This window comes from Chiloscyllium punctatum, chromosome 1 (genome assembly GCF_047496795.1).
Source record: "Chiloscyllium punctatum isolate Juve2018m chromosome 1, sChiPun1.3, whole genome shotgun sequence".
Taxonomy (NCBI): Eukaryota; Metazoa; Chordata; class Chondrichthyes; order Orectolobiformes; family Hemiscylliidae; genus Chiloscyllium; species Chiloscyllium punctatum.
In genome coordinates this window covers 43,534,714-43,549,151 of record NC_092739.1, presented here as the reverse complement: position 1 = coordinate 43,549,151, position 14,438 = coordinate 43,534,714, and the positions used below count along the sequence as shown (strand labels likewise).

The window sequence follows — 14,438 nt, the reverse complement described above, 5'->3', positions numbered from 1 at the left end:
GAGGTCAACCAGCTCCCACATCATACAGTTATAACACATGGCCTGTTCAGGATTTTACAGTTCTGGATTTGACATTTTAAAACTTTTAAAAGACATTAGACAAGATGATCAAGAATGCAGGTAATATTCTACTAATATAAAACCTTCAGGTGTTGTTAATTCATGCCTCGGCCCTCAATATTTTATGAAAAAGATCACTTCCCACTTTGAAACTGACAGTTTCTCTTTCTCTTGAATTTGAACTGACATTGAACTTGTGCTTTGTTGCCAGTGTTGTCCCTTAATTTACTCGCTCATGAATTTGCCACCTACCTCTGAGATCATATCAGTCGATGGTGACGACCGTGACCGAACATGGACTGCCACCGGGTTTTTCGATCTTTCCAGGAGGTTGTCGGCAGATGCAAACTTCCCAGAATTCCTTGCAGATGACTGCCTATCAAATACCGGCTGTTGCTGATGGTGGAACTGATTTTGATCGGACTGATCATAAAGTTGGACTGGATCCTGAGGAGCGATTTTGTTTAGTGTTAATTCTGAGCTGTATGTGCGCTCCACGCTCATTCTGTACCGGTTCAGTGAGGCTCCGCTATCAGCCTGATACGCACTGCCGTATAAATCAAAGTTGCCCGGAAGTCCAGGGGGGAGTGTAGAGGAAACACGAGTGGTCTCTGGCAATCTATCCAGAGGCTGGCGACTGTAGACGCTCTGGTCAAGTAGTGAGCTCATACTCGAATAGGAGGAAAGGCTCTGATCTTCAGATTGGCTCGGTTGCAGGTAAACGCTCTGTGATCGCTCCTTCACCACTCCCATTTCCTGCACAAAAGGCCTTTTGCCGGTTTTCCGGTGAATGTATTCGGCAAGTGCGTTCTGTTGGATCTGCTTCAGTTCAGGTTTGGAGAGGTTCACAGTGGACAAGGTCCTTCCATCTCTTTCAAACAGCCTCCGCCTGTCCGCCACAGACCGTAGCTCTGAGGGTTCAGGGAAAGCAAACACTCGATCTGGTTTATGTTGAGCAGCAAATGAGGTTTCGCTGTCCGACACCCCCAGCTCATTAATCTTCTCAGGCTCGGAGAAAGACCGTTTCTTCTGCTCCGCCGTCAAGCGTTTCCTGTTTCCAATTCGTGCGACATGGTGACTGCTCTGAAGTTCTTTGCTGCTGACGTCTGGGGTCAGGTTCCTCACCTCTGTTGGTGTGATGCAATGCCTGTCCTTTGGTATGTGCAAGAGCTTTGGCTGAGACATGGAGCCGACGTGAGCTGAAGCGGGCCTGACAGGAATGCTCTGTTTGTTCACATACAGAGAGGTTAAATCCAGGTCTTTTCGTCGAAAAGAAGTGGCCCTCAGCACCTTGCTCTGAGCATCTTTCAGACTGTTTCGATAAGCTCGGTTAAAGGCATTATCAGGGGGAGAGCCTGAGAGGTCATCTTCCCACAGAGTGTCATTTTCATCTTTATCCATCAACTGGATAGAACTTCTGCTCTTGCTGAGCTGACCTCCCTTGTTTGTGATGGGAAGTGAAGCATGTTTGCTCTTCTGTGCAGATTTAGCAGGAAGCTGCAGCTCCTGATGTCTCAGCTCCTCCATTTTAGTGCTGGCTTCTCTACTCTCACACGTCAAGTGATGCAGGATTGGGGTCTTGTCTGCAGTTATTAAGTTGCTCATTGAAGTTGATGGCTGCTTTGTTGGCTGCCCTTCTGCAGCACTGCATCTGTTCCTCATGTCATCCGAGCAGTTAAGTGAACTTCTGGCACTGGAAGACTGGTTTGACCTCACAGCGTCTGAACCGTGGTGTAGTCCTCGGCTATTTGAAACCTTCTCACTGTCATGCTCCCGTTGCTCGATCTTACTGACAGTCTCAAGCACAGAGGAACGTTTTGTCATTTCGGGTTTTCCAAAGTGACCACTCTGGGAACTTTGGGTGCTGCTGGTACTGAACCTTGACCTGCTGAAATTAGATGTATTATGCTGCTCTTGGCACGGAATCTGCTCCTCGGACTTTGGCTGTGAATATGACGATGTACTGATTATATCACTGTAGCGTTTCGGACACAACTGCCTTTCATAGTGACTCCATGGTTCAGGAATCTGCTGTCTCAAGTCCGGATCCCATTTTTGGGATGATCGGCTGTCACTGTAACTTTCCCACTGCTGTAATGTTGTTGCGTCCAAGCTTTGTTGCCTACGGTGGACCATTTTGCTCTCTGGGTGGTTCTGCCACAGTGGAGGTCCTTTTTGGTCTCTGTTCTCGCCCTTTATCTGAACGGGATGATTTTTCCATTCAATTTTCTGCTGATAAGAGTCTCCATCCATTTGACCTTTTCCTTGCCAGTGCTCAGCTTGCTGATTGGCTGGGCCTTTCTCACTGCTTTGCCTTCTCTGCTGTGCTTGTGAAGGTTCGATATTTCTACAACGATACTGTGCATCACTCGTGCTGGCACTAGCTGGGGAACTGTGACAAGGTAGTGGGCCTCCATTAGGAGGCACTGTGTCAGGAAAGCATTTTGAATCAGAGAAGACATGTACCTTGTATTGGGCATACTGTCTATCTGGACGCTCTGAACTCACTTCATATTTACTGTTAGAATCAAGGTGTGCAGTGCTGGGTTGGTAAACAGCAGGTTTATTGACGATACTTTGGTTTTTGCTTTCCTCTACATTGCACGGAGTACATTTAGTCCTACCAATTGAATTTTGAGCAGTGTGTGTATTTTCTCTACTTAGGGCAGGGTAGAGTAATCCATTATTGCTGTTTTGATGCAGATAGTTTGTGCTGGTGGTTGGTGCCTGGGCATACCGTGGTTCAGGCTGAGGCACTGGGTAAATTCCAGTTGGAAGCATTGCTTGACCTGGTTGTGGTGCTTGAGTGAAACTGTGCTTCGGCTGAACAGCTGGGCTACTTTCAGGGCTCTTCTCCAATACTGTGTTGAGTTGTCCTTCTACGAATGCAGACTTCAGTGGATGGGTTTGCCCAGAGGAACTTGTGTTCATATGGTGAGGCCATGCTCCCTTTGGCGGAGGTCGAACAGGCTTGGGCTGTCCGTCTAGACTTGACCAGGAGGTAGGTTTCTCATGACTTCTGATAGCCATGAAACTGTCACTGCGGGTTGGTGGAAGTGGAGGTGCTTTATTATCCATCTCGAAAGAGCTCCTACTCGGGGTATTCCACACTGGTCCAATACTATGTCTGTTACCACTGTAGGGCTTATAATAGCTCCTGGGATCTGTCTGGGCCCGACTATTTGAGCTCTTTGTTGAAGGACAGCTAACTTCACGCTCCTCAGAAATTCCTCTGTGGGAATCATAAACTGTTTTCACATACTTTATGTCAGCTTGTCTGATTCCTTCATGGAGGCTATTTCTGGAAGGCATGTTTTCCATGGAAAAGGAACGTTCAGTCCGGAAGGGTGCAGCTGGATATTCAGGAATACTACAACTGGTTGAGAACGAGCTATAGGCAGAGTCCCTTTTGCTATGATGCTGAGAAAGCTGATCGATGCTGTTGGTGGACTTGGCTGGTGACAGGCTGCAGGAATGATACGGAGGGTTGGTGTGGTCCAGGCTCTCCATACTACCTCTCGAGCTGTACTGATCCGGACTCCTCCTCAGATACCCAGGATCATAGCCAGAGAGGTCACTCGTGGAAGAACTGGTCAGGAAAAGAGCAACAGTTATTTTGAATCAGAGATTGAATTTACTTGTATATTAGTGCCAAACAACATCATTTCAATGCTGAGAATCTATCCTGTCCAAGCAATCATTCAATACATAAAACAAAAAACTTTAAACAAACAGCAAAACACAGCACCCAATACTTACTATGTTACTAAATACTATAATAATATTTTTGTGCCTTCAATTTTAATATCAACATTATTGTGATTTGATTATATCATGGTCCCAAGAAAACTAAATTTCTCACCAACATTTTAAAATAAAAAGCATCTTTATACATGCATTAACCTCCCAGTGTCTTTTGATTTGCTATGAACAAACTATCAAAGTTGTAATTTTCTTGATCAGGTTTTACCAGTTGATTGACTAGGCTAAGTGGCAGAAAGATTTAGAACATAGAACAATGCAGCACAGAACAGGCCCTTCGGCCCTCGATGTTGTGCCGACATGTGAATTATTCTCAGCTCATCCCCCGACACTATCCCAAAATCATCCACGTGTTTATCAAAGGATTGTTTAAATCTCCCTAATCTGGCTGAGTTACCTACATTAGCAGGTAGAGCATTCCACACCCTGACCACTCTCTGCATAAAGAACCTGCCTCTGTCATCTGTCTTAAATCTATCATCCCTCAATTTGTAGTTATGCTCTCTCGTACATGCTGACATCATCATCCCAGGAAAAAAACTTTCACTGTCTACCCTATCTAATCCTCTGATCATCTTGTATGTCTCTATTAAATCCCCTTTTTGCCACCTTCTTTCCAATGAGAACAGACTCAAGTCTCTCAGCCTTTTTTCATAAGACCTTCCCTCCAGACCAGGCAACATTCTGGTAAATCTCCTCTGCACCTTTTCCAATGCTTCCACATCCTTCCCGAAATATGGGGACCAGGACATTTGATGGAAGATATTCCATTCATCAGTTGTGGTGATAGTGAGCGGGAGCAGGGGTGGGTTGGAGGTTGGGAGTGACAGAGAGGGAGCAAGAGAGGGATACCACCCAAAAATACCATCCCTGACAATCAACTACAATTTGGCTTAACGTTCCAGGCTACTTTGGTTAGGACTGGATGAGACAGAGCTAGTCTATTCAGAGAGAGGTAAGGATGGAAGAGCACGTTCAAAGATCTTGGTCATAATGCAACCGTCCTATCAGAGTAAAACTGCATTCCTATCAAACTTGATGTTAACACTTTCAGCTTTCAAGCTGAGGTGGTGGCGGGAATGCCACTGGATACTAGTTTGGAGGCTCTAGGGTGCAGGGGAAGATACACTGTTGCTGGAATTCAAATTCCACCAATAAAAAGTCTGGAGAAAAATGGAATGGTCAACAAAAAACTAGCAGTGACGTCAGGGAAAACCCAGTTGGCTCACTAATAAGTGGTAGAGGTAGGAAATTACCATTCTTCCCATATATATATGACTCCATATCAACAGTAATGTGGTTAGTGTCTCAAGTTAGGATGAGCAACAAAATTCTGTCCTTGCCAGTGACACCCTCATCCTGGGAAAGATTTGGAGGCTCTCAAAGTAAGTATAACTTGCCAGCTTTAAAGGCAAGGAGATCTAAGTTTTAAAAATGAATGAAACAGCTCACTGACTCTTTCTAAGTCAAATTTAACTGTTAGCATTCGCCAAGACGATGGCGGAATGTACTGAAGGAAGTGATACCAGGTTACACAGACCAAGCATTTCAACACTAAATGTTGTGTGTTTAGGAATCATATTCCCATCAACTGACACAATCTCAATAAAGCAATGAGTTAATGATTGTCAAAAGATGCATTAAGCGCTCATACTTTACCATTTATTCAAACTACATTTCCTAATTAATCAAAGCCAGTGATAGGTGCACTGATGGTCAGTGATAAATGATACTCTTGAACACTGTACACTCTCTTTTAACTTCCATCATAAATTCCTACACTCTCATGTATAACTGAAAGTGCCAAAGGAAATCTGCCAGGTTGTAATTACACCCTTTAACTGGTGGAGGTGCACAAGTATCATCATTGACAGTCTATAATCGCAATGTGACAAATTTACATCAACAGTTAACAAGCACAGGCATGGACATTTATAATGGAAATGTGAGTAAATTAGTTTAAAATTAGGATTGAATGAATTGCTTTTGAGCCTCCTGGTCAACTAATCCCTTTCAAGGCTCTTCTTGGGCTTTTGCCCGAAATGTCGATTTCGAAGCTACTTGGATGCTGCCTGAACTGCTGTGCTCTTCCAGCACCACTAATCCAGAATCTGATTTCCAGCATCTGCAGTCATTGTTTTTACCTCTTCTTCACCTGGGGCAATACCTCACCTCGATTTCTCATATACAATGCCACAAGACACACATAGGAAATACATTGTCATCCTCTATTCCTTGCTTTCATTCTCGACCCTCTTCAAATAATTAACAATTTAGTTCCTGATATCTCACCACACCTTAAGTTCAATTTTGATTGAACCACCTCCTCCTAACATGACTTGCATGTATCCCTTCACCTGATGAATTTAATTGTAAATTCTTCCATCACCTCAGCCCATCTCATTCCTGTTACCTCTCCAGTTTTAGAATTGCTCTTGTATTACTGACTCCTTTGACATTTTGTGCACCTTTCCACGGTAATGAAACTATTTTGCTGCCAGATTGTCTGCAATCATTTCATAAATCTCTCTGTACTTCCTACCATTATTACAGAATAATTCTTGTCTTATCGCTTTGGTCATGCTTTTAGTTATTGGTTCCTTGACTCATTTTCTCCAATTCCTCATTTTGGTAATTTTCTGTGCTGTTGTCATTTTGAGCAGATGTTGTTTCCTCAGTTACTAATGCTGCAATTTATTCCCTACACTATTTGTGAAACATAATACCAACTTAGAACTGGAACGGATTCATCATCTATTGTGCATGGTCCCATCTACACAATTCAGAAAAGTCTGTAAACGACGGAGCTAATTATGGGGCTGAATGGCTTTTGTTGTTCCTTCATAAATCCCGAAGATCTGCATAAAATATTGCAATGTCACAAAGTCTCTATACAGTATGGAATAAAAAGCTCACTTTAAAAAAAAAATTTCCACACTGAATGGAGAGGCAGAAGGATTCCAGACGTAGCTCTGTGCAATTAGAAACCTAATGTTCCTCAAGCAATTTTCAGTGCAGGCAGCATGTGCTCAGGCAACAGGAGACATCACTTTGGCTTCTCAACATAAGGTCAACTCAGGCCTCATAAACCATGCAACAAAACACTGTACTTCGGGTCTCATATGAACAGGCTCCCACCTCAAGATGAAACAAATAAAAATTACTCAAATGAATGTTACATTATTCTGAGAAATATAAGTAACCGGAGAGATTTTGCAAGAAATCAATGAGTTGAGGGAAGTGGATTAAAATCAGATGTTGGTTTGACAATAAAAGCCATGGCGTTTTTATATTGCATCAATTTTCCCATCTTTGCTCCACACACGTGAATCTCCTCAATGGTGCATGCTCCAATTCTACTAAGATCCCTGGTTCTTGTTTCTGTCACCAAAGAAAATAAATCTTTTTTTCCTTTATGGAAATCTCCTTTGATCCTTTTAACATTTTAAAATCTCGGATAAAGAGGAACAATGCAGCACTATAAAATGGACTGGACCATGTATTGATGATTGAACTGTAGAGATCTCCTGTAAACTCTCCACCATTTGGGGCAATGACTTAAGGCACAGGATCACAAGCTGCAGAAGTGGTCTGTTGCCTTGCCCAAGAGGCAATTGCTCCTGAGTGAGCTCCAATCATGTCCACACATCATTTATTAGCCCATGTGGGAAATTCCAAGAAAACGCAGTTGTGCCTCATTGAAAGCTCTTGACACCTTTTTCAGAAAAGCCAGGAGCAGGGCCCAGGGATGGATTTTTGCTGATTTAACTCAGTCATTGTTGTCCTATATTAGAAGTTATCTCCTCTGCCATTACAGTTGTTGACTAATAGCAAAAGCAGAAAACTATTCTGTACTTTTCAATACAGGATTTAACTTTGTTCCAATAAAATATTAAACTGAAAGCTAAAAAAGTAGGGTGATTTATGAAATCAGAAGTTCATGGGTTTCACAGAAAAAGTATATTGCAAAATATTATGAACAGATTTGGTTCCTTAATATTAGCACTAGACTCGGTCTAGAGAAGGTTCAACAGCCCGACTCCTACTATGGTGGGCCTGTCTTACAATGAGAGGCTGAGTGGGTTGGATTTACATTTATTGGAATTTGGAAGAATGAGAGATGATCTTCTTGATTCTTAGGGGACTGACAAGGTAGATGCGGAAAGATTGCTTCCCCTTGTGGGACAGTGTAGTTATGTCTTCTGGTTCTAAAGAGTAAAAGTCACCCACGTAAGGCAGAGATGAGAAGGAATTCCCTCTCTCAGGAGGATAGTGAATCAATGGAGTTCTTCATCACATACAGCTGGTTCGTTGTCCAAGGTAGAGACAGAGTTTTAATTGGGGAATCAAGGTTATAGGAAAGAGGCAGGAAAGTGGAATGGAGGATGATCAGATCAGCCATCATCTTATTAAATTGCAGAGCAGACTTGATGTGCTGAACCGCCTGTTTTGCTCTTATGTCTCTTTGGCCATGTAGCTGCTGGCTCATTTCTTTTTGTTATCAAAAGCTACTTTGTTGCCCTGAAATAAAGAAATCCTGACAGCCTCTTTCATTTCTTGGTCTTCCACCTTTAATGAAGCCAATCCTGGATACTGTTTGGTTTTTCTTATTATTGTGTAATGAGTTTTCAGCTGTTACTGTCACGGATAAAGCAAACACACCAGGACAACAGGGTGACAGGAGGACATGCAGCTCAGAAAGGACCTTGGCAAGTACACAACTGCAAATATTTGTTAAAATATGTAATCAACAATCTTCAACAAACAATGTCAAGCACTTAGCAAATTTATGAAAAATATGCAGAGCTAAAGCAAAAGTAAAGTTTGGCAGAAGCCTCATTTCAACACAGCAGCAGGGGCATTGGTTTTCTGTAAGAAAATCAAGTAGAAATGCAACCCCAACAGTGGGAACATCTTGCCAACCGGAACCTAGTGGTCATCTGTCATGTTCTGTCTCAGGTTCCAAATGACAGTTCCTGACAGTGAGTGGAAGGTCACCAGTCACAGTGCACTTCATAGGACCAGATGAACCAGAGAAAGATTTGGTACTCAACTGACAACACAAAATCTCCCATTTTAACACAACAGGTAAGTAGTAATTCATTCTATTCTGTTCTATATATAAAGTACATATATACACAAGGTCAGTGCTGATCTGATTTTGGCCTCAAGTCCATTTTTCTGTCTACCTTCTCTACTAGTTCACTTGACAATTATGAATCCATCAAATTCAGCTTGAAAATCTCCAATGACCCTGCCTCCAACGTTCTCAGGGAAATAGAATTCTACAGATTAATGCCTCTCCAAGACAGGAAAAAAGTCTAATCTCCAGAATAATTAGGAATCTTCTTATTTAGAAATTATGTCTCCTGACTCTTATCTCACATTAGGGGGAACATCCTTTCAGCATCCACTCATTAAGTCCCCTCAGGATCTTAGTTGATTCAATCAGATCAACTCTCAATCTTCCAGTTGCTTAAGGTCCAACTTGGCCAATGTTCCTTCGTAAAGTAACGCACCTTTATCTCACGAATTAGTAAAATGAACCTTTTCTGTATGACTCTTATTGAAATTACATCCTTTCTTAAACAACAAGACCATAAACTATATGTAGTACTCAAGATGTGCTTCACCAATGCCCTGCCATCTGGAACAAAACTTCTCAACTTTTATATTCCTCTAAAAATAATTTTTAAAAACTCCATTTGCCTTTCTAATCACTTGCTGTATCTGCAGGCTAACTTTTTAAAACTTGTTCCAGGACACCCAAATCCCCCTCTACCTCCGAGTCCTACAACCTCTCTTCATTTAAGTAAAGTATTGCTTTTCTATTCTTGTCGCCAACATGGACAAGTTCAGAAACTCCCATGTTATACTTCATCCGCCACATTTTAGCTCAATCATTTAACCTAGTTATATTCCTTTGCAGACTCATCATGTCCTGTTTGTAACTAGCAAGTTAGCAATCATAAACTGGGTTATTCATCCAAGTCATTGATATCGATTAAATTGTTGAAGCCCCAGTACTGGTTTTTGTGTCACTCCAATCATGCATCATGTCAAACAGAAAATTATCCATATATGCCATCTGTTTCACGTTAACTAACCAATTCTCTTTCCAGGTTTATGTGCTAACCTCTACATCATGAGCTCTGATTTTGTGTAGTCATCTCTGATAGGAGGTCTTGACAAATGCCTTCTTGAAATCCAAAAATGCTAAACTTCCAGATTCCCCATTATCCACCTTACTTAGTATTTCCTCAAAAAAAATCAGTCATAATAAATTAGTGAAACACAATTTTCCCTTTCACAAAACCATGTTAACTCTACCCAATTACATTATGTTTTTCTCTGAGCCTTACTAAAACCTCCTTAATAATACCTTCCAACATTTTACCTTTGGCTAGGGCTTCCTGTCTCGACTAAAAAAATTGACATTGAATTAAACTAACTTGTAGGGACTAAGAATACTGCAAACATTTAAGTCCTCAGGTTACGAACGAGTTCTGTTTTTTCTGCTGTTCGTAAGCCAAATTTATGTGTAAGTCGGAACAGATATGGGGAAATTAGTCAGCCCGTTCATTAGGCTGAAACATTGTAGATAACTTGGATTTTTAAAAAATAATTTTTTTTGAAAAAAGAGACAGAGCATTGTTCATAAGTATGGGACGTTTGTAACCCAGGGACTCCTGTATACATTTACCTCTACAGTGTAGAACCTTAAGAAAAAGTAAATTCCATTTGCTGCCTGGAATGGCAGGGTCCGACATGAGCCTCAAATTCAGTTAGTTTCTTCCATTTGAAATAAGTTGATTTAAACTCTGATTAGTTCTGCTGTAAGATGTTAACCTTTGAAATTAACAACATGCAATTATAAAGCATATGAGGATGAAGAAATTACGTGAGCTGTTGTGAAAATCAGATAGAACATCTGCTACAAAATAATTCCTTCAGAAAGGTCACATTGCTCATAACATCCTATCTAAATTTTACTTGTAAGTGAGACATACCTGCACAAATTAGATGTGTCAGTGTAACTAGACCTAATGAAACACTGTAACTGATCAACTTCCATTCAGAGTTCAGTCCAATTATCAAACTCCTGTGTCCAGCTCAACTGGTTTAACCCTGGTGATGTTAACATTTATTCTGAACATTGACCAATTACAGTATATGTACCTAGTTTATAGGTCAGAAGTTTTGAATCTCTTTGATGGTGATTAACAGTTATTTTTATGATCCAGGCCAACAATAAAATATCTGAGATTGGGGGAGAGAAGGTGGGGAATGTGAGGGCAGTGGTAGGAGAGAGAGATGAAAGTCATGCATCCAAATAGAGAACATGTGGCAGTGGGATCCTTTATGTCAATACTAGAGACAAGGTTAATAGCTGACGACATATCTTTGTACAAATTTTACAAGCTGCATTTTAGGATCCTCTAAATCTTCAAACTTGCAAACATTAATGAAAATTAACTGTGAATGTTTGGAAGTGGCTAAAGGAATGAAAGCAACTAACTATGTTTAGCCAGCAGTGTAAACAGAAGTTGTTAAAAAGTCTGCCGTTAACCTCTCCATTCCCTCACTGTATGTGAAACAGGATTAGATCTGCTTTCCAGATAGTTATATTTTGGTTTCATAGTACAGAAATAAGTAGCAGATTCTTTTGTTGCCACAGAAAAAAATTGGACCCTTACGAACCTAGAATGGTAGGTTTGGTGCCAAGGAGTGCTGATCGTGCCCTGAGATATTTGCATCATGCTTGAATCTGGTTGATTTTCCACTAATTTTGTAGAATGCCAGGAGTGAGGTCGGCCTGTCAGTTCAGTCCGCCTGTGAACAGAGAGAGAGAAAAAAATGCAGCTTATTAACAGTAAGTCAGTCACAAGGAGCAAGTCTGATCAAGACAGTTTTTAATTGTACGCTTATTCAGTCCAGTAAATAATTTCCACATTCACTTTCATTCTATATTTGCTGACATACAAAAAAAAAGCTTTCATTGTTTTCCTCCACTTCTGAGTTTTTCTGCAAAACAATCACTGTGTTCAATATGGAGATACATTTAAAGCAGGCTTCAGGGAAATACAGGAAAGTTTAGAGATTAGAGAGTTCTGAAGTAAACATTGTCCAGATTGCCTCACTTCCTCACTACATTGTAATTGTAAAATTGAAGTTGAAAGCCCATCCCTAGTTGCCCCTTTTTTAAAAGCAAAGTGTTCCCTTGAGGAATGAAGCATCCTATTCTATGCAATCTTTCATTTTCAGTCATGCTCCACTCTCATGACAAGAACAGGACAGAGAAGGGACAGCACCTCAGAAAAACAACAGAGAGGCAGGATTCTTTATGCCAGTACCTGCTACTAAAAGATGACTGAAACTATCTGGAAGCTGTACTGCTACATTAAATATGTTGGAACTCTCCCTTTGACAACTTTGGACCATAAAAATAGTCAAAACTCTGAAGTTTGTGTTGCTGCAATGGCCTGATCTATTAACAATATGTTACTAGAGAAGAAGTTCTATCAAACATGAAGCAGAGTTGCTATCTAATGTCAAAGGTGCAAACCAGTCTTCAATTCCCCAGTTGGCACATTTTCAACCTTGATTTTGCTACCAGGCAGTGACACAAAGTAAAAGCTGATCATTTGTAGGAGAGATTGCAGGTAACATCAACAGTTACTTGAAGCTACATCATCAGCTTGTCTTTTTCGAACTATAATATTGATTTTGGTGAACACTCCCACCGGTGATCTAAGTAAAACCGAACTGGACTGAAAATATTCTTGGAATTGTCTCTTGCTTGATCAAGTACATTGAAAATATGCTTCGAGACTTCAGAAGGTAGCTAATGGTAAATTAACTAGTTTCATAAACACCACACTAACAGCTAGATTCTCCTCCCTATAGAATTTACTTTTGGAAGAACATCGGTGTGGATCAAAGCAAGAAAATAATGGAAATAAATCATATCAAAGTCAAATAACCATCATTTACAGCTTTCCTTTGAGAGTTTCTAATGAAAATGTAATTTAGAAGTGACAGCTTTTTGATTCTTCTTTCAAATTTATTAAAAGTGAAAAATAAAATAATTGATCTTTCAGGTTCAATGGCCAGAAAGAGCAAAGTATTCCAAAGCAATAATTTAAACTCATTGCCACATATTTCAGATACACAATTGTGATAAATTGAAATTATTTTGATCTATTACAGGAATTAGCTTTCAGGTAAGATGAAAGCCAGGAACATGATGTTAAAAACTACAGATTGCTTTAATGAAAAACTGGAATTTCTTTCCTCTGCTTTTTCCCAGAAGTTCCCCTGCATTTTCTTTTTACAGTACTGATTTATTTACAGCCAAGCTCCAGGAGTGTCAAATGTACCTCAATCAAAGTGGCCACCAAAGACATGGGGCAAAAACCAGACTGCATTGCTTTGGCTGCCTTTATGAAGGTCAATGGAACAGCATACTGTTTGGGGTTTTTAATTGGTTGCTGACAAGATAAATGTGCCAAACTGGATTTCTAATTTTATAATAAGATTACTTATTAGCCTGGTCATTGTAACTACACTTGGTCTGCTCTCCATTCAGTCTCAGCATAATCATATCTTTCTAGCAAGGCTCACTGGACAACAATCAATAGTCAGAGGCTTGGCTGAATCCTTTTCTCCCAAGCCCAGAATTCTGGGTGTGACTAACTAAAAACAAATCACAGAAAGAAAAGCATCAAAAAGATTTAAAGTCTTAAAACACAGGTCTGATTTCTGAAGACAGTGTTGCTTTGGTGAAGTTGCAATGTACTTGCCTCAAAGTTTCAAGGTATAAAAACCAATTCTCAAAATAAAATTGGTTCGACGCACCTTGCAGTAAAGTACTGGACTTCTAAGAATACAAGATGGTAAAGGCCTTTGGAAATAGATTTATGTTTCACGTTTTTTGAAGTTCTTTTTCCTCTGTGCACCACCCATATTAAATTCAATGTTGGCACACAAAAGAGATTATAGGGACCACACACATTCTGTGCTGAGTTGTTCACAGGTAATCAGAGTGTTCCTCTGTTACGTGTTTGAATGTGATGTGAGTTCTGAACTTTTGGAAACAGTTGCCTCCATTCTAACAAGTCACTGAAACACCAGTTGGATAAAAATTATTGCAGCAGTTTAAAAAAGACACCAGTTTTGGGATAAACATGAAAACCTATACTTGTAACTATTAAAATGTTTCCTCCATGTATTTGAATAAATTTCTTTACATTTAGGGAATTCATCTGACCCCTTGGCAAACTTAGCTTGATACCAAACTTGAATAGTCTTTGGCAGTCCAAGACAGCACTTTCTATGATCTCTCTCAATTCTCCTACAAAGTCACAATCAGATTTGAGACCCACATGGTCACAGATGCTGTGCTCTGAAATGGAAATCACTTTCCAGAAATGCTAACACAAAAATAATTGGGCACATCAAATTTCCTTTAAAGTGCAACACAAATGCAAGTTTACGGTGATATTTTTAAAAACTGCAATACATTTTGTATGTCTTCAGTTATTTTTCTTCGTTTTGTGGGATGCATGTGTCGCTGGCTGGCCAGCATTTATTACCCATCCCTAATTGCCCTTGAG

The 14,438-nt window shown here is 40.4% G+C and overlaps 1 protein-coding gene across 9 annotated transcripts in view; it reads right to left on the bottom strand.

The window, feature by feature from the left end:
- Nucleotides 1-14,438, bottom strand: part of shroom3 (shroom family member 3) — a 453,508-nt gene that overhangs the window by 31,223 nt on the left and 407,847 nt on the right. For all 9 annotated transcript variants that reach the window (XM_072550746.1, XM_072550719.1, XM_072550824.1 and 6 more), the window contains 2 exons: nucleotides 11,524-11,655; nucleotides 313-3,649 (listed from right to left, as the gene is read on the bottom strand). In XM_072550746.1, coding sequence (XP_072406847.1) covers nucleotides 313-3,649; nucleotides 11,524-11,582 — 3,396 coding nt within the window. In that variant the 5' untranslated portion in view covers nucleotides 11,583-11,655. The remainder of the gene's footprint in view (nucleotides 1-312; nucleotides 3,650-11,523; nucleotides 11,656-14,438) is intronic.